This window comes from Bombina bombina, chromosome 5 (assembly GCF_027579735.1).
Source record: "Bombina bombina isolate aBomBom1 chromosome 5, aBomBom1.pri, whole genome shotgun sequence".
NCBI classification, from domain to species: Eukaryota; Metazoa; Chordata; class Amphibia; order Anura; family Bombinatoridae; genus Bombina; species Bombina bombina.
Genome location: NC_069503.1, coordinates 844,368,785 through 844,393,362, shown reverse-complemented (window position 1 = coordinate 844,393,362; position 24,578 = coordinate 844,368,785). Strand labels below are relative to the sequence as shown.

At 41.1% G+C, this 24,578-nt stretch overlaps 1 protein-coding gene across 1 annotated transcript in view; it reads right to left on the bottom strand.

Moving 5' to 3' along the window:
* CABLES1 (Cdk5 and Abl enzyme substrate 1) overlaps window positions 1-24,578 on the bottom strand; it is a 319,853-nt gene that overhangs the window by 115,550 nt on the left and 179,725 nt on the right. Inside the window, exon 4 of the mRNA XM_053714974.1 lies at window positions 3,296-3,373. Coding sequence (XP_053570949.1) covers window positions 3,296-3,373 — 78 coding nt within the window. The remainder of the gene's footprint in view (window positions 1-3,295; window positions 3,374-24,578) is intronic.

Sequence of the window (24,578 nt, the reverse complement as noted above, 5' to 3'; positions counted from 1 at the left end):
CCTTTCAAGATCTCACAGCTTATTGGTTATAAGCAACATTTTTGACGGTCTAGTATATGGTACAAATTTTAGATTTATATAAACCCTGTATTAGCTTAACCTCATACACTGAATGTGATAATCCACTTGTAACATATATTAGAGAAATTGTCATCACAATTGCATATATCTCCATTGAATCTTCAGATTATTATTCTGAATAATATATAACAATGTTAACTCGCCCATGTCAATAACACTCCATTTTAAAATTATATATGTATATAGTGACCATAATGAAGACAGATTAGTGGAATATCCAGCACTAAGATATATATAAAAATATACATCCACCCTTAGGAATATAGTAACAATCCTCTTTATGATCATACATTTCCCACAATATCCAATATGTTACATGATCTCTCATTCCCAATAATTAATGAGATCAAACTCCCTGAATTTAGGCCAGTAGGTACACGAGTTTTAGGTCAAAATATCCAATACATCTCACGTTTACCTAAAAGTGTATCTTGATCTACACTACATGGAGGTTGTAATACCTTGTCAATCGCTTGCTATCTAAAGCTTGAAACATCCTTGATGTTAATTTACATCATGTTGTACCAAATTAGTAGACGCAATCCCAACATTAATAGTGGAAAGATGTTCCCTTATCCTTGATCTAATATCATATATAACATAAGGTGACATTCAGTTCAGGCAGTAGTTCATAGAAAATTTTTCTCCAGTGACCTCTGATTTAAAACTATCAGAAATTGATATACAGTCACAAGCTCTGCATCCCTTACTGCTGCATCTGTACATTCCCTTAGGTAAGAGCCAGGAACTACGGCCATTAGCAGGTTCCAGAAGGTTAGAAGGAGATAGATAATTACCTAATTACCTAATGTTTTACTCTTCCCGTATAAACATCTGAGCCCCTCTGTAAAGCAATTGAGCAACTAAACAGCTGCTAACATATGGAAATGTATTTTAACAATACGGCACAATTCTGTATATTGTGCACTGTAATCAGTTACAAAACTAACTCCTTGAAAAAGCTTTTTTTTGTTGATTCTCTGTTCTGATCCTTCAAAAGTATAGTTCTATCAATACAACTTACCTCTTTATCTGCTCTATTTATAACCTCTCTGGCTTAACCTTGTCTTTAATCCATTGACCCTAATAAATCGCCTCTTTGCCACCAGGTACATGCCTGGGGTGACAACTTTTGCCATGTAAAACGGTATTCCTGATATGGGTTTCCTGTATTTGCTCATAGTTATCTTTCCATTTTCCAACCCTTTCAAGGTGATGTGCAAAAAATGAATCTCTTTCTGTAGCAATAAATAAACTTCATACCCATGGTGTTGTTATTGATCATCTGAAAAAACTGTACAATCTCCTCATCAGACCCTTGACAAATAAACAACAGGTCATCAAAATAATATTTTGTAAAAATAAAAAGTAAAGTATCTTTGTGGGGGTTCAGATCCACAAAAATGTGGGACAACTCCCACCAACCCATAAAAAGGTTGGCATAGGAGGGGGCAAACTTGGCCCCAATCGCTGTCCCAACCTTCTGGAGATAAAAAAACAAAACCTGCAAATTTAAAATAATTATGGGTTAAAGGGAAAGTCTACACCAGAATTTTTATTGTTTAAAAAGATAGATAATCCTTTTTATTACCTATTCCCCAGTTTTGCATAACCAACACTGTTAGATTAATATACTTTTTAACTCTGTGATTACCTTGTATCTAAGCCACTGCCCCCTTATTTCAGTTCTTTTGACAGACTTGCATTTTAGCCAATCAGTGCTGGTTCCTAGGTAACTCCATGTGCGTGAGCACAGTGTTATCTATATAACACACATGAACTAATGCCCTCTAGTGGTGAAAAACTGTGAAAATGCTTTCAGATTTGAGGTGGCCTTCAAGGTCTAAGAAATTAGCATATGAGCCTAGCTAGATTTAGTTTTCAACTAAGAATACCAAAATGACAAAGAAAATTTGGTGATAAAAGTAAATTAGAAAGTTGTATAAAATTACATGCCCTATCTGAATCAAGAAACTTTAATTTGGACTAGACTGTCCCTTTAATAAAAACAAAGTAAACTTCTTGACATAATTTTGAAACTCAACTAAATAAGTAGAATATTTTTTCAAAAAGAAACCAAGTCACCCATCTGTAAGTGGAATCCTCCCATCTCAATGTGTCCAGTATATTAATAACATGCTTTGTGTCGCTTAAATAACTGTATAGAGATCAAACACTGGGACAAATGTTCAAATAGGGAACCAATTCCACTCACAACCGAGCGCCCTGTAACATTAAGATTTATGTACCTTTGCCAAATGGTGGAAAATGGGTAACACAGGATTTTCAACATACAAGAATTCAAACATATCTTTGTCAAAATACCCATTTTCCAAACCATTATCCAAAAGGCAAAGCAACCCTTTCTGAAATGTCTTGGTGGGGTAAGAGTATAATCTAATGTAATTGTTTTAGTCCTGCAGCCAGCATAATGCCTCCTTTTCATAATCAGTATTTAACTCCATCACAGAACCCCCCCTTATCAGATGATCTTATATTCACATTATTTCATCCACTGCTTGTCTCTCAGCCTTTGACAAATTTGGCCTAAAGGGATCCCTGGATAGTTGCAGTTGAGTAAGGTCCAACAAACTGTTATAGTTGTGATGATCAGGTGTACACATAATTTTGGCCCCATAGTGATAGGTAGATAAACAGATAAAGTATCCATAACATAGCTGCTCACCCAGTAGTCAAAAATAAGTAAATTAATAGTATACTATAGCGACATGAAATGTAAATGTTTTCTTTTGTCATTCAGATATATCATACCATTTTAAACAACTTTCCAACTTACTTCAATTATAAAATTTGCTTTGTTCTCATGCTAGCCTCTGTTGAAGAAACAGCAATGTAATACTGGGAGTTAGCTTAACACATAATGGTAAGCCAGTTACAAGAGGCATATATATATATATATATATATATATGCAGCCACCAATCAGAAGCAAGCTCCCAGTAGTGTCCTGCTGATCCTGAGCCTAACTAGGTATTCTTTTCAATAAAGCATAGCAGGAGAACGAAACAAATTAGATAATAGAAGTAAATTGGAAAGTTGTTTAAAATTGCATGCTCTATCTGAATCATAAAATAAACATTTTGGGTTTCACATCCCTTTAATTAAGTATATTAATTAGACAACATGTAAATGTTGGTGTGAACAAAGCATTCTAATGTACATTTTTAGGTAAGTTAAAGTGACATTTATACCTACCCAATGTGACCACAGTCTCGGTATGGCAGCACTGAAAATATGCTACAGAATGATCTTCTACCACTGATCAGGACTATTCTGTAAGACAAACCAGAGCACATGATTACCTATCAGGCATTTAAACCAACATTACATGATTACTTTGGCTATTAATAAATATATAAAATGTAAAAATATTTGATAAGAATACAGAAGCAAAACTTTTCTATATACAGGTTAATAATGCAACTTGTTCTTAAAGTGAAGGTAAAGTTTTCTCTATACACCAGTCAATTAGTCATATCTTCATTTACTAAGTCACTACGTTTTTGTCACAAATCGATAATATATTTATGTAAAAAATAACTTTTATTTTTCACTATCGTTACCTTCCTGACTCCTCCCCACAGCCATTTCCTTATTTTAGAGACTGACGTACAGAGCGGTCTTCAACGCGCGTTCACGAGGAATGCAACGAACTGCGCATGCGCATAGCGTAGTCCACTCTTATGATTTTTTATTAGATAGTTTTAATTTTTAAATAACAGGTTATCTATACATATAAATAAATTATTAAACAGTATACATAAGCAATAATTTATATGCCAATTCTCATACTAATATTTATTATATGCGATTACACCGTTATTGTTTTAAAACAGTAATTGCACTGTTTATTACGCTGTGTAAATATTTGTAGCAGTCCGGATTTCAGCAGTCTTGATTGTTGCCGTCTGAAGAATGCCTCTTACGTATCTTGGGAAATTCAATAACAATATGAATAGTCATGCGCGAAACGGGAGCGCTCTTGTATTGCAAGTCCGACAAAAAACCAGTAACGAAAAAAAAGTATAAACAGGAAAAAAAACTTTATTATTTTAAATTGAAAAAAATGATGACTTAAACTCATAATATAAAAGTGTTAAGTACAAACTCCATAGACAGATATATTAAACAAAGTCATTAGTTGCACATTATAGTGACCCATTTATAACTGTATCTAATTGGCCTCAGCAGAGAAGGAAACCTAGGTTACAACGTGGCAGCACCCATTGCTTAATGGACACTAAACATTACTATATTTTTTTTCAATATTTAAACAACAAATATAATTATAAAAAATGCATCTGAATATTATTCCTAGGCTAATCTCTGCTTTGACTATACCACAGCAGTCATTAGGGGTTTAATGATCTTTACAAAATTGAATAAAGAATCTAATGCGCTCATACTAATTTCCCAGTTCAACTAAAAGATTTTACTTCCTCGAAGGTGAACAAAGTATGTGAAACAAACTGGAGGTTTTTTGAGGGCAGGGAAAACCAATATAATTATAAACCTTAAAACAAGATAAAATAAGATCAAATAATAATGTAACCACAGTGCACACATATAACCGTTGTATACAAAATGTAACTTATGTACAAATGTGCCCGGTTACATTTCTATACAATGGTTATAATTTTGCACAGTGGTTGCATTATCCCTTTATTTCACACTGTTTTTCGTTTAATAATAATCACTGTTGTAATATATTATTTGTTCATTTATTTTCAGGGTGTTATCTAAAATAATATGCCTATTTTATCCATCGTGTATACATATAGGGACATCTGTCTCACGTTAAAAGTCTGTATTACACTCACTGTGTTTGTCCGCTCTACCCCGCTAGTGACTTCACTCTGGGGGGAATACACACTTTATATTATTATATTATATACGGTTTATATTAGGTCTACTGTTATCATGTTCTGATGTTCTCTTGAATAAAGAACCATTCAGTAATAGTTTCTCCACTATATTATTTCATATACATTGTGTTTAGTAGATTTTTGAGACAATACCAATTGTTTTGAATGTCCCTTTAAGAACTTTGATTACTATAATCACATACATATTATATAAAGTCTATATTTATACCGCACCATTAAAGAAAATGAAGACCATTAAAAAAGTAATAAAGCGATTTATCTGGAAGTATATTTAGCTTTACAAGTGTAAACAAATCATGCATTAAAGGCACATGAAACCCAAAACATTTTCTTTCATGATTCAGACAGTGCATGCAATTTTAAACAACTTTCTAATTTACTTCTATTATCATTTTTCTTCTTTTTTTTTTTTAAAGCAGGGATGTAAGCTCAGGAGTGTGCACATGTCTGGAGCACTATATGGCAGCAGTTTTGCAATAATATCATCCGTTTGCACTAGAAGGCAGCACTATTTCCTGCCATGTAGTGCTCCAGACACCTATCTAGCTGTCTCTTCAACAAAGAATACCATGGGAACAAAGCACATTTGATAATAGAAGTAAATTGGAAACTTTTAAAAAAAACAGAATTTATGTTTACCTGATAAATTACTTTCTCCAACGGTGTGTCCGGTCCACGGCGTCATCCTTACTTGTGGGATATTCTCTTCCCCAACAGGAAATGGCAAAGAGCCCAGCAAAGCTGGTCACATGATCCCTCCTAGGCTCCGCCTTCCCCAGTCATTCGACCGACGTAAAGGAGGAATATTTGCATAGGAGAAATCATATGATACCGTGGTGACTGTAGTTAAAGAAAATAAATCATCAGACCTGATTAAAAAACCAGGGCGGGCCGTGGACCGGACACACCGTTGGAGAAAGTAATTTATCAGGTAAACATAAATTCTGTTTTCTCCAACATAGGTGTGTCCGGTCCACGGTGTCATCCTTACTTGTGGGAACCAATACCAAAGCTTTAGGACACGGATGATGGGAGGGAGCAAATCAGGTCACCTAGATGGAAGGCACCACGGTTTGCAAAACCTTTCTCCCAAAAATAGCCTCAGAAGAAGCAAAAGTATCAAATTTGTAAAAGTTGGTAAAAGTGTGCAGTGAAGACCAAGTCGCTGCCTTACATATCTGATCAACAGAAGCCTCTTTCTTAAAGGCCCATGTGGAAGCCACGGCCCTAGTGGAATGAGCTGTGATTCTTTCAGGAGGCTGCCGTCCGGCAGTCTCATAAGCCAATCTGATGATGCTTTTAAGCCAAAAAGATAGAGAGGTAGAAGTTGCTTTTTGACCTCTCCTTTTACCAGAATAAACAACAAACAAAGAAGATGTTTGTCTGAAATCCTTTGTAGCATCTAAATAGAATTTTAGAGCACGGACAACGTCCAAATTGTGTAACAAACGTTCCTTCTATGAAACTGGATTCGGACACAAAGAAGGTACAACTATCTCCTGGTTAATATTTTTGTTGGAAACAACCTTCGGAAGAAAACCAGGCTCAGTACGTAAAACCACCTTATCTGCATGGACCAGATAGGGCGGAGAACACTGCAGAGCAGATAACTCAGAAACTCTTCTAGCGGAAGAAATTGCAACCTAAAACAAAACTTTCCAAGATAATAACTTAATATCTACGGAATGTAAGGGTTCAAACGGAACCCCTTGAAGAACTGAAAGAACTAGATTAAGACTCCAGGGAAGAGTCAAAGGTCTGTAAACAGGCTTGCTTCTAACCAGAGCCTGAACAAACGCTTAAACGTCTGGCACAGCTGCCAGCCTTTTGTGAAGTAAAACAGATAAAGCAGAGATCTGTCCCTTCAGAGAACTCGCAGAAAATCCTTTCTCCAAACCTTCTTGTAGAAAGGAAAGAATCTTAGGAATTTTTATCTTGTTCCATGGGAATCCTTTAGATTCACACCAACAGATATATTTTTTCCATATATTATGGTAAATTTTTCTAGTTACAGGCTTTCTAGCCTGAATAAGAGTATCTATTACAGAATCTGAAAACCCACGCTTTGATAAAATCAAGCGTTCAAACTCCAAGCAGTCAGTTGGAGGAAAACCAGATTCGGATGTTCGAATGGACCCTGAATAAGAAGGTCCTGTCTCAAAAGGTAGCTTCCATGGTGGAGTCGATGACACATTCACCAGGTCTGCATACCAAGTCCTGCGTGGCCACACAGGAACTATCAAGGTCACCGAAGCCCTCTCCAGATTGATCCTGGCTACCAGCCTGGGAATGAGAGGAAACGGTGGGAATACATAAGCTAGGTTGAAGATCCAAGGTGCTACTATTGTATCCAATAGAGTCGCCTTGGGATCCCTGGATTTGGACCCGTAACAAGGGACCATGAAGTTCTGACGAGAGGCTATCAGAACCATGTCTGCAATGCCCCATAATTGAGTTATTTGGGCAAAGATTTCCAGATGGAGTTCCCACTCCCCCGGATGCTCCTCCATCGCCAGGGAACTCCTTGTTACCCCCTGATGGTTGATATATGTAACAGTCGTCATGATGTCTGATTGAAACCTTATGAATTTGGCCTTTGCTAGTCGAGGCCAAGCCTTGAGAGCATTGAATATCGCTCTCAGTTCCATTATGTTTATCGGGAGAAGAGAGTCTTCCCGAAACCATAGACCCTGAGTTTTCAGGGGTTCCCAGACCGCGCCTCAGCCCACCAGACTGGCGTCGGTCGTGACAATGACCTACTCTGGTCTGCGGAAGCTCATTCCCTGTGACAGGTTGTCCAGGGTCAGCCACCAACGGAGTGAATCTCTGGTTATTTGATCTACTTGTATCGTCGGAGACAAGTCTGTACAATCCCCATTCCACTGTCTGAGCATGCACAGGTGCAATGGTCTTAGATGAATTCGTGCAAAAGGAACTATGTCCATTGCCGCAACCATCAAACCTATTACTTCCATGGACTGCGCTATGGAAGGAAGAAGAACAGAATGAAGTACCTGACAAGAGCTTAGAAGTTTTGATTTTCTGGCCTCTGTCAGAAAAACCTTCATTTCTAAGGAAACTATTATTGTTCCCAAGAAGGGAACTCTTGTTGACGGGGACAGAGAACTTTTTTCTATGTTCACTTTCCACCTGTGAGATCTGAGAAAGGCTAGGACAATGTCCGTATGAGCCCTTGCTTTTGACAGAGACGACACTTGAATCAGGATGTCGTCCAAGTAAGGTACTACTGCAATGCCCCTTGGTCTTAGCACCGCTAGAAGGGACCCTAGTACCCTTGTGAAAATCCTTGGAGCAGTGGCTAATCCGAATGGAAGTGCCACAGGTAATGCTTGTCCAGAAAGGCGAACCTTAGGAACCGAAAATGTTCCTTGTGGATAGGAATACGTAGGTACGCATCCTTTAAGTCCACCGTGGTCATGAATTGACCTTCCTGGATGGTAGGAAGGATCGTTCGAATGGTTTCCATTTTGAATGATGAAACCCTTAGAAACTTGTTTAGAATCTTGAGATCTAAAATAGGTCTGAATGTTCCCTCTTTTTTGGGAATTATGAACAGGTTGGAGTAAAAACCCATCCCTTGTTCTCCTAATGGAACAGGATGAATCACTCCCATGCTTAACAGGTCTTCTACACAGTGTAAGAATGCTTGTTCGAAGATAATTGAGACCCGTGGAACCTTCCCCTTGGGGGTAGTTCCCTGAATTCCAGGAGATAACCTTGAGAAACTATTTCTAGCGCCCAAGGATCCTGAACATCTCTTGCCCCAGCCTGAGCAAAGAGAGAAAGTCTGCCCCCCACCAGATCCTTCCCAGATCGGGGGCCAACACTTCATGCTGTTTTGGTAGCAGTGGCAGGTGACTTGGCCTGCTTACCCTTGTTCCAGCCTTGCATCGGCCTCCAGGCTGGCTTGGTTTGAGAAGTATTACCCTCTTGCTTAGAGGGTGTAGAATTTGAGGCTGGTCCGTTTCTGCGAAAGGGACGAAAATTTGGCTTCTTTTTAGCCTTAAAGACCTATCCAGAGGAAGGGCGTGGCCCTTTCCCCCAGTGATGTCTGAAATAATCTCTTTCAAGTCAGGGCCAAACAGTGTTTTACCCTTGAAAGGGATGTTAAGCAAAAGCGCTCTGCGCGCCACGATAGCAAACCCTGAATTATTCGCCGCTAATCTAGCTAATTGCAAAGCGGCATCTAAAATAAAAAAGAGTTAGCCAATTTAAGAGCTTGAACTCTGTCCAAAACCTCCTCGTACGAAGATTCTTTAATGAGCGACTTTTCTAGTTCTTCGAACCAGAAACACTCAGCTGTAGTGACAGGAACAATGCATGAAATTGGTTGTAGAAGGTAACCTTGCTGAACAAACATCTTTTTAAGCAAACCCTCTAACCTTTAATCCATAGGATCTTGAAAGCACAACTATCTTCTATAGGAATAGAAGTGCGTTTGTTTAGAGTAGAAACCGCCCCCTCGACCTTGGGGACTGTATGCTATAAGTCCTTTCTGGGGTCGACTATAGGAACTAATTTCTTAAATATAGGGGGAGGACAAAAGGTATGCCGGGCCTTTCCCACTCCTTATTTACTATGTCCGCCACCCGCTTGGGTATAGGAAAAACATCGGGGGGCACCGGAACCTCTAGGAACTTGTCCATCTTACCTAATTTCTCTGGAATGACCAAATTGTCACAATCATCCAGAGTAGATAATACCTCCTTAAGTAGTGCGTGGAGATGTTGAAATTTAAATTTAAAAGTTACAATATCAGGTTCTGCTTGTTGAGAAATTTTCCCTGAATCTGAAATTTCTCCCTCAGACAAAACCTCCCTCCTGGCCCCTTCAGATAGGTGTGAGGGTATGTCAGAACAGATATCATCAGCGTCCTCTTGCTCTTCAGTGTTTAAAACAGAGCAATCACGCTTTCTCTGATAAGTAGGCATTTTGGAAAAAATGCATGCAATAGAATTATCCATTACAGCCATTAATTGTTGTATGGTAATAAGTATTGGCGCACTAGATGTACTAGGGGCCTCTTGTGTGGGCAAAACTGGTGTAGACACAGAAGGGGATGATGCAGTACCATGCTTACTCCCCTCATTAGAGGAATCATCTTGGGCAATATCATATCTATGGCATTATTATCCCTACTTTGTTTGGACATTATGACACAAATATATCACATATATTTAAATGGGGAGACACATTGGCTTTCATACATATAGAACATCGTTATCTGATGGTTCAGACATGTTAAACAGGCTTAAACTTGTCAACAAAGCACAAAAAACGTTTTACAATAAAACCGTTACTGTCCCTTTAAATTTCAAACTGAACACACTTTATTACTGAATATGTGAAAATGTATGAAGGAATTGTTCAAATTTCACCAAAATTTCACCACAGTAACTTAAAGCCTTAAAAGTATTGCACACCAAATTTGAAAGCTTTAACCCTTAAAATAACGGAACCGGAGCCGTTTTTACAATTAACCCCTATACAGTCCCAGGTATCTGCTTTGCTGAGACCCAACCAAGCCCAGAGGGGAATACGATACCAAATGATGCCTTCTATAAGCTTTTTCAGTGGTTCTTAGCTCCTCACACATGCATCTGCATGCCATGCTTTCCAAAAACAACTGCGCATTAGAGGCGCGAAAATGAGGCTCTGTCTATGACTAGAAAAGGCCCCCAGTGAAAAAGGTGTCCAATACAGTGCCTGCCGTTTTTATTAAAACAATCCCCAAGATTTAACAACTATTAAAAGTAATAATCTGCCAAATATACTTAGTAAAGTAATCGTTTTAGCCCAGAAAAATGTCTACCAGTTTTTTAAGCCCTAATGAAGCCCTTTATTCTTTTACTTAAACTAAGAAAATGGCTTACCGGTTCCCATAGGGAAAATGACAGCTTCCAGCATTACCGAGTCTTGTTAGAAATGTGTCATACCTCAAGCAGCAAAAGTCTGCTCACTGTTTCCCCCAACTGAAGTTAATTCCTCTCAACAGTCCTGTGTGGAAACAGCCATCGATTTTAGTAACGGTTGCTAAAATCATTTTCCTCTTACAAACAGAAATCTTCATCTCTTTCCTGTTTCAGAGTAAATAGTACATACCAGCACTATTTTAAAATAACAAACTCTTGATTGAAGAATAAAAACTACATTTAAACACCAAAAAACTCTAAGCCATCTCCGTGGAGATGTTGCCTGTACAACGGCAAAGAGAATGACTAGGGAAGGCGGAGCCTAGGAGGGATCATGTGACCAGCTTTGCTGGGCTCTTTGCCATTTCCTGTTGGGGAAGAGAATATCCCACAAGTAAGGATGACGCCGTGGACCGGACACACCTATGTTGGAGAAAATGTTTTTGGGATTCATATCCCTTTAATTCAGCTAACAACTGCCTAACTGAAATTGAAATACAAATAACTGTTGCTCTCTCCAAGCCTGCTATATCTGTGATGCATTTTCACTGCCTTTGCTCTGACATTTTAAAACAGTTCTGTATTCACTGAGGTTTCTGCATTATCTATGTGTTTAGATACTTGTTTTTAATGTTCTTTTTACTCACTACAGAAGACTACCTGCCCTCCTTCCAACTGATGGGCACTTATACATTCATAACACCCATTAACCACAAGCAGGCTTCATTTTGTGTAAGGATGCTGTCATGCGATGCAGGACACAGCATAGAAGGTACAACACTATTTTATTGCAGAGCATGGAAGTATACACCTGGTACAATACATCTCACTTAGTAACTGCGACATAGACAATAACGGACCTAAACCACGCCCCCATCCTGTGACATCACTTCCCACTCTCATCACATCTTCCTCCTTTTCAAAGGACAAAGCATACATTTTTTTTCATTTCAATACATCAAATAACAAGGTATACAAGAAGAATACAACAACAGTTTTGTATAGTATATAACAAATAACTAGTTAAAGAGAATATCTGTATAAGCAGCATGAATTACATCCTGACTTGAACATCGGGGTAGACTACCCTAGTCCACAGTGACCATGGGATTATTCTGCCCATACTTCCGGTCACGGCTCTAACTAGTGCTAATCCTGATATCGGGCCGGAAGTTTCACCACTCTTCCACTTGATGTAATTCTACATGAACTGTCCTCTGATACAGAAGAAGGTGATTGAGAGTCTGCTGGAGGCAAAGACGTATCCCCGCTGTGATCTTGCTAAGGGGAAGGCACCCCTCTTAAAACAGAGCATCCCACCGGCGGTGGTACTGAGGCATCCAATTCCAAACTCTCAGGTACAGGCTCAAGATGTTTTCGATTTCGACGTGTAACTGTCCCTCCATCAGTAAGGACTACATAAGGCCTTGGTTTTGGAGAGCGTCCAATTACCGTAGCAGGCATCTTCCATTTCTTCTCATCATCCAGTTTAGTTCTGACACTTTGCCCCATATTCAGCTCCTGCAAGGGCCTCACAGAGTGTCTCTTGTCGTAGAAGAATTGATAGCCCCTTTTTGCCTCTTCATCCCTCCTAAGGACCTCGTCCCGAGGAATAGAGCTAGTAGGCTGAAAGACACCCACAGAGCGTAAGGTGGTGCAAATCTGACGTCCTAGCATCAGCTGTGCCGGGCTAAACCCTGTGGCTTGAATGGGAGTCGCCCTATAGGACAAGAGGGCCAGGTACGGCTCAGATTGCTTCAAAATTAATTTTGTTGTTTGAACTGCCCTTTCAGACATTCGATTAGCCTGCGGGTAATATGGACTCGACATGGAATGGAAAAAATCATATTCTCTGCTGAAAGAACTTAACTCTGTGGAAGCAAGCTGCATTCTGTTATCACTCACCAACTCCATTGGTATGCCCCACTGGGCGAACAAGCTCTTGAGATGAGTGATAACGGCTTGACTTGTGATTTAATTCAAGGGTGCAATCTCCAAATACCTGTAATAGTAGTCGATCACGACTAGGTACTTTTTCCCGTGCAGTTCGCACAAATCAGCAGCTATTTTCTGCCACGGGCCTGCAGGCAGCGGAGTAGAAATCAAGGGCTCCCTTCTCTGAGTAGGCCGGCGTTCCCGGCAAAATGCACATTTTGACACATGGTTTGCAATGTCGGAGCTGATCCCAGGCCACCATACTGCCGTAGCTGCCCTTTCTCTGCACTTTGTAATGCCCAAGTGGCCATCATGAATCCTGCTTAACATCTCCTGCCGCATGCTAACAGGAATACCGATGCGGTCCTGGAACAGCACCAACCCATCCAGCTCCGTGAACTGCAACCTTTCTGACTGGTAAGAACTTAAACATATCCAGGCTGCCCGGCTCTCGGGCCAACCTTCTTTTATGTACTTAGTAACATCTTGAAGGTCTGTATCGAAGTATGTCCCCTTTCTTATTTGTTCTAGCTTTGCTGAAGAAATGGATTTGGAGGCCAGAACTGAATCTACATACACCTTCACATCTGATTCCGTTGAAGATTTTTCAGCAGCAGCCAGCGGGAGCCTGGAAAGTGTATCTGCCACAACCGTTTGTTTCCCCGGCACATGCACTGCCTGAACGTTGAACCTGAGCAGCCTCATTAGAAGTCTCTGGCATCTTAGGGATGTTTTGTCAATATCATAGGAGTTAATTAGAGAGACTAGCGGTTTATGGTCAGTCTCCAGACTAAATTTCTCTAAACCCACTAGGTAACGCTGAAAGCGCTCACAGGCCCAAACTGCAGCCAGACACTCTCTCAATTTGGGCGTATTTCGACTCAGCAGCCGTCAGTGTACGGGAACAGTAGGCGATGGGCTGTAGTTTGTTCTCATTCAACTGCAAGAGGGCAGACCCCTAACCTATAACCGCTCGCATCAGCACTAACCACAGTCTTTTTGTAAGGGTCATAGAACCCCAACACTGGGGCAGACCGCAGCAGGGACTTGACCTGCACAAAGGATTCTTCCTTTGAAGGTCTCCAGACCCAGGCAACATCTTTCTTTAGCAACTCTGTGATAGGGTGTAGTATTATGGATAAATCTGGAAGGAACCTGCCCACATAATTTACAAGGCCCAATATTTGTCTCAGCTCATGTACATCAGAAGGACTTTTCATCTGTTCAATAGCGGCTTGATGCCATCCCCATTGATGATATGCCCAAAGTAACATAACTCAGCTTTCCTAAAATGGCATCTCTCCTTTTTTAATTTAAGCCCGGACTCTTTAATGGTCTGCAGCACACAGCTCAATCGCTGATCATGTTCTTTAAATGTAGACCCATACACTTAGATGTCGTCCATGACGACTGCCGTGCCCTCGTGGTCTCTTAGGAGAGAACTCATTTCGCTTTGAAAGATTTCAGGAGCAGAGGATATCCCGAAGGGGAGTCTGCAGAAGCAAAACCGACCTTCCGGTGTAATGAAGGTAGTCAGTTTGCGACACTTTGAATCTAGGGGTATCTGCCTGAAGCCGCTGGAAGCATCCAGTGTAGAAAAGAACTTTGCCCCAGCCAATTTCGGAGCTATGTCTTCAAGTGTCGTCAGCACACATCTCTCTTCACCGCAGATGCGTCCCTTCCCGTTTTTCTTTGCAACAAGCACAATGGGGGCACACCAGTCAGTTGCTTCAACAACCTCTTCAATAACGCCCATATTCTTCATGCGCAGGAATTCCTTCTTCACTTGAGGCATGAGTGGGAACGGAATTCTACGTAGAGTGGTTATGCTGTATGGGACTGCATCACTTTTAAGTGATATTCGGACTGGGTTGCAATTCAGTAAGCCCAATTCACCAAACATATCTTCTGAAATCTCATTCATTCTGGCGACTAGGCCCAAACCACAGGTTGCTTTTCTGCTCAATAGGTTGTTAACACACTGACCTCTAATCACATGCACCCACATGGTGAATTTCCTCTGCTTGTACTCGCAGCTGGCAAGAAATTTCCCCGCACAATCAATGCGGCCACCGGGACTATGGACTTTTGTTGTAACTTTCGCCAGCTGAGGCTGTCGAGGCAGTTTTATAAATGCTGCAAGGGACATAACAGTGATGTCTGCTCCTGTGTCAATCTTAAAGGCAACTTTGACTCCCATTACAGTTAGAGTAACCCTCCAATCTTCATCTGAACCAGGCCGTTCAACAACAGACCCTACAAAAGACACTTCTTGACCCTCCTGGTCGTTATCCACCTGCATCTCCATAATATATTCAGTTTTACACACCACTTCAAAATGGCCCATTTGGTTAAATTTTCTACATCTTTTGTCTTTAGCAGGGCATACGACACTCTGATCATGGGCACGGTTGCACCGTGTGCAGCGAGCATGCTGCGCCCATCCGCTTCTGGGCCTATCTGTTGCTCTTGTTCTACCCCTTACACTGTGCCTTTCACTAGCAGCTCTCCTGAACTGCTGCACTTCATCCATGATACTCTCAGAACTCAGATCACCACTTTGCTTTTTAACCAGTTCACTCTGGTGGGCCATCCTAATAGCCCCATCTAATGTTAATTCAGCCTCTAACTGTAGCTTCAGTGAGACTTCAGTGTCTGCAATTCCTATGACTATTCTGTCTCTGATTTGCTTCTCTTTAGCAGCACCAAACTCACAGAACTCCGCTAGTTCATACAGGCTGCGCACAAATGACTCCACAGATTCTCCCACACGCTGGGCACGTTTGTGAAAACAAGCCCTCTCATGAATCGCATTTCTTTTGGGCACAAAGTGGGCACTGAGTTTGTTCATAACTATGTCAAAGTCAAATTCTTCCCCTTCTTGTAAAGCAAAGCCATTGAACACTGGCTCCACATCTTTCCCTATAGAGCATAAAAGAGAATTAACTTGTACTTCACCACTCTCCTTGTCCAGCTTGGAAGCAATCCTGAAGCGCTGAATCCGCTGAAACCGCTGACGCCATGTGGGCCAAGCTGCAGGCTGAGAGAAATCAAAAGGCTCAGGTGGGGTAAACTTTGAGATCGTCATCAATCAGGAAACAGAAGCGCAGGCAAGAACTTCTGACACCATGTCATGAGATGCAGGACACAGCATAGAAGGTACAACACTATTTTATTGCAGAGCATGGAAGTATACACCTGGTACAATACATCTCACTTAGTAACTGCGACATAGATAATAACGGACCTAAACCACGCCCCCCATCCGGTGATGTCACTTCCCACTCTCATCACAGATGCCAAATTATAAAAACCCTGATAAACTGTAAAATAACACTTGATGTTGATGAAAGGAAAATAGCAGGACCATTAGTTTAAAACGACAAAGTGTGATCATTTGTAAACTGAATTCCAGGCCTATAGACATAACCACCAAGGCAGAACATGCTGTGATCTGAGATGTCATCGCAGAAAATGGAGCTGATCTGTAGAAAGAACAGGACACATGCATAAACCTTCATGGGTATTAATTTTGCAGCGCTGCGCCACATCAGGCTTTTCTCTTCAAACAGTGATGTGTTTTGGCTGCACAGAGCTGTTGAAGAGTACAGTCAAATATGGAGCAGCGGTGCAAAGTGGCAGCGTATTGATTTTTCAACCCCGCCCCCTATCCTTACCCAGTCTCCAAAGCAGTGACTCCTGCTGATGTTAGACCAAGAGCAAAGGAAACAAATTTATTCAAAAGGACATTCTGCAGCTAATCTGCAATGTAATTTTCAGTTGCTGCAATATATTATAACATTTTTAAAATTGCTTTATTCTCCACATAATCATCAAACTGCAATTAAGCTGGCACCTTAGTGTAAACAGCCTCATTTAACATTTTATTTTAAAGTGACCTGCAGAAAAATTTTCATCTCAGAAAGTGAAACAAAGTTCTGCTTCTGGGGACATAACTTCCAATTGCTCAAGAGAATGCTCAGGGGGATATAGGGACAATAAACAGCTATACATTTAAAATAAATTAACACCTTTTCTGTATTCATTTTTTTTTTTTATGGTCAAACTCCCACCCCAGCACTTGCCTTTTTTGGAGGATACCTGCTACTAGAGTAGATATAATTAGTCACTGTCATGTTGTAAGCAAGATCGCCATTATTGTGCAAATCCATATCTTGTAATCTCTGCTAAAACTAATTACATAAATAAGGAAACTGCAAATCTCTTGGGATTTTCATGCACAGCACTCTCTAGAGTTTACAGTTAGAGGCAGTTATTTTGGCAAACCCACCTTGTTAATGAAAAAGGTAAGAGGAGAATGGCCAGGCTTGGTTTAAGATGACAGGAAGACGACAGTAAAAAATATAATCAAGAGCATCTTTGAATGCACAACACTTTGAAATTTGATGTGCACAGACCACAGCGGCAGAAGACCACTCCAGGTTCCAATATACAGCTAGATTACGAGTTGTGCGTTATGAGTGAAAAAGCATTGTTATGGCTCTTTTTCACTACCGCTGGTATTACAGGTGTTGTAGGTATAGCTGTACCGCACACCTTTTTGGCCATCGCGCAACGTAAGTACCGCACTTTTTAAAAGTCTTTTTTTAATAGGACTTCCACAGCTCCGGTATTAGGAGTTTTGCCTGGGAGGCCAAAAAGTGAGCGGTACAGCCTATAACTACAAGATCCGTACCGCCATCTAAAGTCAGTAGTTATGAGTTTTACGTTACAAAGCTGCACCATTCAACTCATAACTAAAGTGTTACAAAGTACACTAACAAACACCCATAAACTACCTATTAACCCTTAAACTGAGGCCCTCCCGCATCGCAAACACTAAAATATTTAACCCCTAATCTGGACATCGCCGCCACTATAATAAACATATTAACCCCTAAACCGCCACACTCCCGCATAGCAAACAGTTAAATAGTATTAACCCCTAATCTGCTGCCCCCAATGTCGCCGCCACTATACTAAAGTTATTAACCCCTAAACCTAACCCTAAGTCTAACCCTAATGTAACCCTAACCACCACTAACTTTAACATAATTAAAATAATTCCAAATAAAAATTGCAATTGATACCTAAATTATTCCTATTTAAAACTAAAAAAATACTTACCTGTAAAATAAAACCTAATCTAGCTACAATATAACTAATAGTTATATTGTATCTAGCTTATGTTTTATTTTTATTTCACAGGTAAGTTTGTATTTATTTTAACTAGGTAGATTAGTTATTAAATAGTTGTTAACTATTTACTAACTACCTAGTTAAAATAAATACAAATTTACCTGTAAAATAAAACCTAACCTGTCTTACAGTAAAACCTAACATTACACTAAAATTAAATAAAAACATAATTTATGCTTACCTGATAAATTCCTTTCTCCTGTAGTGTAGTCAGTCCACGGGTCATCCATTACTTATGGGATATTAACTCCTCCCTAACAGGAAGTGCAAGAGGATCACCCAAGCAGAGCTGCTATATAGCTCCTCCCCTCTACGTCACACCCAGTCATTCGACCGAAAACCAAACGAGAAAGGAGAAACTATAGGGTGCAGTGGTGACTGGAGTATAATTTAAAATTTAGACCTGCCATAAAAAACAGGGCGGGCCGTGGACTGACTACACTACAGGAGAAAGGAATTTATCAGGTAAGCATAAATTATGTTTTCTCCTGTTAAGTGTAGTCAGTCCACGGGTCATCCATTACTTATGGGATACCAATACCAAAGCTAAAAGTACACGGATGACGGGAGGGACAGGCAGGATCTTTACGCGGAAGGAACCACTGCCTGAAGAACCTTTCTCCCAAAAACAGCCTCCGAAGAAGCAAAAGTGTCAAATTTGTAAAATTTGGAAAAAGTGTGAAGTGAAGACCAAGTCGCAGCCTTGCAAATCTGTTCAACAGAGGCCTCATTTTTAAAGGCCCAAGTGGAAGCCACAGCTCTGGTAGAATGAGCTGTAATTCTTTCAGGAGGCTGCTGTCCAGCAGTCTCATAGGCTAAACGTATTATACTACGAAGCCAGAAGGAGAGAGAGGTAGCCGAAGCCTTTTGACCTCTCCTCTGTCCAGAATAGACGACAAACAGGGAAGAAGTTTGTCGAAAATCTTTAGTTGCCTGTAAATAAAACTTCAGGGCACGGACAACGTCCAGATTGTGCAGAAGTCGTTCCTTCTTTGAGGAAGGATTAGGGCACAATGAAGGAACAACAATCTCTTGATTGATATTCCTGTTGGTGACTACCTTAGGTAAGAACCCAGGTTTAGTACGCAAAACTACCTTGTCTGAATGGAAAATCAGATAAGGAGAATCACAATGTAAAGCAGATAACTCAGAGACTCTTCGAGCCGAGGAAATAGCCATTAAAAACAGAACTTTCCAAGATAACAGCTTGATATCGATGGAATGAAGGGGTTCAAACGGAACACCCTGTAAAACGTTAAGAACTAAGTTTAAGCTCCATGGTGGAGCAACAGTTTTAAACACAGGCTTAATCCTGGCCAAAGCCTGACAAAAAGCCTGAACGTCTGGAACTTCTGACAGACGTTTGTGTAAAAGGATGGACAAAGCTGAGATCTGTCCCTTTAACGAACTAGCGGATAAGCCCTTTTCTAAACCCTCTTGTAGAAAAGACAATATCCTAGGAATCCTAACCTTACTCCATGAGTAACTCTTGGATTCGCACCAATGCAAGTATTTGCGCCATATTTTATAGTAAATTTTCCTGGTAACAGGCTTCCTAGCCTGTATCAAGGTATCAATCACTGACTCCGAGAATCCACGCTTTGATAGGATAAAGCGTTCAATCTCCATGCAGTCAGCCTCAGAGAAATTAGATTTGGATGTTTGAAAGGACCCTGCACCAGAAGGTCCTGTCTCAGAGGCAGAGACCATGGTGGACAGGACGACATGTCCACTAGATCTGCATACCAGGTCCTGCGTGGCCACGCAGGCGCTATTAGAATCACTGATGCTCTCTCCTGTTTGATCCTGGCAATCAATCGAGGAAGCATCGGGAAGGGTGGAAACACATAAGCCATGTTGAAGACCCAAGGTGCTGTCAGAGCATCTATCAGAACCGCTCCCGGGTCTCTGGACCTGGATCCGTAATAAGGAAGTTTGGCGTTCTGGCGAGACGCCATGAGATCCAGATCTGGTTTGCCCCAACGCCGAAGTATTTGGGCAAAGACCTCCGGATGAAGTTCCCACTCTCCCGGATGAAAAGTTTGGCGACTTAGATAATCCGCTTCCCAGTCCTCCACGCCTGGGATGTGGATCGCTGATAGGTGGCAAGAGTGAGACTCTGCCCAGTGAATTATCTTTGAGACTTCCATCATTGCTAGGGAACTTCTTGTCCCTCCCTGATGGTTGATGTAAGCCACAGTCGTGATGTTGTCCGACTGAAACCTGATGAACCTCAGAGTTGCTAACTGAGGCCAAGCCAGAAGGGCATTGAAAACTGCTCTTAATTCCAGAATATTTATGGGAAGGAGACTCTCCTCCTGAGTCCAAGATCCCTGAGTCTTCAGGGAATTCCAGACAGCGCCCCAACCTATCAGGCTGGCGTCTGTTGTTACAATCGTCCAATCTGGCCTGCTGAAGGGCATCCCCTTGGATAGATGTGGCCGAGAGAGCCACCATAGAAGAGAATTTCTGGTCTCTTGATCCAGATTCAGCATAGGGGACAAATCTGAGTAATCCCCATTCCACTGACTTAGCATGCACAATTGCAGTGGTCTGAGATGCAGGCGTGCAAAGGGTACTATGTCCATTGCCGCTACCATTAAGCCGATTACCTCCATGCATTGAGCCACTGACGGGTGTGGAATGGAATGAAGGATCCGGCAAGCATCTAGAAGCTTTGTTAACCTGACCTCTGTCAGATAAATCTTCATTTCTACCGAATCTATGAGAGTCCCTAAGAAGGGAACTCTTGTGAGTGGTAATAGAGAACTCTTTTCTTCGTTCACTTTCCACCCATGTGACCTTAGAAATGCCAGTACTAACTCTGTATGAGACTTGGCAGTTTGAAAACTTGACGCTTGTATCAGAATGTCGTCTAGGTACGGAGCTACCGATATTCCTCGCGGTCTTAGTACCGCCAGAAGAGATCCCAGAACCTTTGTAAAGATTCTTGGAGCCGTAGCTAACCCGAAGGGAAGAGCTACAAACTGGCAATGCCTGTCTAGGAAGGCAAATCTTAGATACCGGTAATGATCCTTGTGAATCGGTATGTGAAGGTAGGCATCCTTTAAATCCACTGTGGTCATGTACTGACCCCTTTGGATCATGGGTAAGATTGTCCGAATAGTTTCCATTTTGAACGATGGAACTCTTAGGAATTTGTTTAGGATCTTTAAATCCAATATTGGTCTGAAGGTTCCTTCTTTCTTGGGAACCACAAACAGATTTGAGTAAAACCCTTGTCCGTGTTCCGACCGCGGAACCGGATGGATCACTCCCATTAGTAAAAGATCTTGTACACAGCGTAGAAACGCCTCTTTCTTTATCTGGTTTGTTGACAACCTTGAAAGATGAAATCTCCCTTGTGGAGGAGAAGCTTTGAAGTCCAGAAGATATCCCTGAGATATGATCTCCAACGCCCAGGGATCCTGGACATCTCTTGCCCAAGCCTGGGCGAAGAGAGAGAGTCTGCCCCCCACTAGATCCGTTTCCGGATCGGGGGCCCTCACTTCATGCTGTCTTAGGGGCAGCAGCAGGTTTTCTGGCCTGCTTGCCCTTGTTCCAAGTCTGGTTAGGTTTCCAGCCTTGTCTGTAGCGAGCAACAGTTCCTTCCTGTTTTGGAGCAGAGGAAGTTGATGCTGCTCCTGCCTTAAAGTTACGAAAGGCACGAAAATTAGACTGCCTAGCCCTTGGTTTGGCTCTGTCTTGAGGCAGGGCATGGCCCTTACCTCCCGTAACGTCAGCGATAATTTCTTTCAAACCGGGCCCGAATAATGTCTGCCCCTTGAAAGGTATGTTAAGCAATTTAGATTTAGAAGTCACATCAGCTGACCAGGATTTTAGCCACAGCGCTCTGCGCGCCTGAATAGCGAATCCGGAATTCTTAGCCGTAAGTTTAGTTAAGTGTAATACGGCATCAGAAATAAATGAATTAGCTAGCTTAAGGGCTTTAAGCTTGTGTGTAATCTCATCCAATGGAGCTGTGTCAAGGGTCTCTTCCAGAGACTCAAACCAAAATGCCGCCGCAGCCGTGACAGGCGCAATGCATGCAAGGGGTTGCAATATAAAACCTTGTTGAACAAACATTTTCTTAAGGTAACCCTCTAACTTTTTATCCATTGGATCTGAAAAGGCACAGCTATCCTCCACCGGGATAGTGGTACGCTTAGCTAAAGTAGAAACTGCTCCCTCCACCTTAGGGACCGTTTGCCATAAGTCCCGTGTGGTGGCGTCTATTGGAAACATTTTTCTGAATATAGGAGGGGGTGAGAAAGGCACACCGGGTCTATCCCACTCCTTAGTAACAATTTCAGTAAGTCTCTTAGGTATAGGAAAAACGTCAGTACACGTCGGTACCGCAAAATATTTATCCAACCTACATATTTTCTCTGGGATTGCAACGGTGTTACAATCATTCAGAGCCGCTAACACCTCCCCTAGTAATACACAGAGGTTTTCCAGCTTAAATTTAAAATTTGAAATGTCTGAATCCAGTTTATTTGGATCAGATCCGTCACCCACAGAATGAAGCTCTCCGTCTTCATGTTCTGCAAATTGTGACGCAGTATCAGACATGGCCCTAGTATTATCAGCGCACTCTGTTCTCACCCCAGAGTGGTCTCGTTTACCCCTAAGTTCTGGCAATTTAGATAAAACTTCAGTCATAACATTAGCCATGTCTTGTAAAGTGATTTGTAATGGCCGCCCTGATGTACTTGGCGTTACAATATCACGCACCTCCTGAGCGGGAGATGCAGGTACTGACACGTGAGGCAAGTTAGTCGGCATAACTTCCCCCTCGTTGTCTGGTGAATTTTGCTTAACATGTACAGATTGGCTTTTATTTAAAGTAGCATCAATGCAATTAGTACATAAATTTCTATTGGGCTCCACCTTGGCCTTTGAACATATTGCACAAAGAGATTCCTCTGTGTCAGACATGTTTAAACAAACTAGCAATTAGACTAGCAAGCTTGGAAAATACTTTTCAAATGAATTTACAAGCAATATAAAAAAACGTTACTGTGCCTTTAAGAAGCACACAAAAAACTGTCACTTTTGATATAACAATAAACCGGTTTAGTTATAGCAATCAATTTTTCATATGAAATGCATTAATTTAGCCAAGGATAGCACCCATCAGCAAATGGATTATTAAACCCTTAATACCAAAAAACGATTGACAAATCAAATAAATACGTTTTTATCACAGTCAAAGCACAGTCTCACAGGTCTGCTGTGAGTGATTACCTCCCTCAAATTAGTTTTGGAGACCCCTGAGCTCTGTAGAGACGTCCTGGATCATGCAGGGAGAATAAGGAAGACTGTGACTGAATTTTTAATGCGTAGTAAAAGCGCCAAAATAGGCCCCTCCCACTCATAATACAGCAGTGGGGAAGCTCAGTAAACTGATTTTATTCAAAATAAACGACGGCCAAGTGGAAAATAATGCCCATAAATTTTCACCAAGTACCTCAGAGAGAAAAACGATTAACCTGCCAGTAAACGTTTTAAATATATGAAATAAGAATAAAAGCCTGTTGTTAGTCGCTATCACTGCAGGAAGGCTATAAGTTATATGTATATCGTATTTTCTTAGTGAAGTGCCATTCCCCAGAAATACTTTAGTGCCTGCCATACATACATAACAGCCTGATACCAGTTGCTACTACTGCATTTAAGGCTGTACTTACATTATATTGGTATTAGCAGTATTTTCTCAGTCAATTCCATTCCTTAGAAAATAATATACTGCAACATACCTCTTTGCAGGTGAACCCTGCCCGCTGTCCCCTGTTCTGAAGTTACCTCTCTCCTCAGAATGGCCGAGAACAGCAAATGGATCTTAGTTACGTCCGCTAAGATCATACACAAACTCAGGTACATTCTTCTTCTAATACTGCCTGAGAAGAAACAACACACTCCGGTGCTGTTTAAAACAACAAACTTTTGATTGAAGTAATAAAAAACTAAATATAATAACCACACTCCTCTCACACATCCTATCTATTAGTTAGGTGCAAGAGAATGACTGGGTGTGACGTAGAGGGGAGGAGCTATATAGCAGCTCTGCTTGGGTGATCCTCTTGCACTTCTTGTTAGGGAGGAGTTAATATCCCATAAGTAATGGATGACCCGTGGACTGACTACACTTAACAGGAGAAATTACATTAATCAAATAGAATTAACTAAATTACAAAAAAATAAACACTAAATTACACAAAATAAAAAAGAAATCATCAAATATTTAAACTAATTACTCCTACCCTTAATAAAACCTAACACTAACCCCCGAAGATCCACTTACAGTTTTGGAAGACCGGACATCCATCCACATCCAGCTGGCGAAGTCCTCATCCATGCGGCAAGAAGTCCTCCACGAAGCCGGGAGAAGTCTTCATCCAAGCGGCAAGAAGTCCTCAACGAAGCCGGGAGGAGTCCTCATCCAAGCGGCAAGAAGTCATCATCCAGGGGGCAGAAGTCTTCATCCAGACGGCATCTTCTATCTTCATCCTTCCGGCGCGG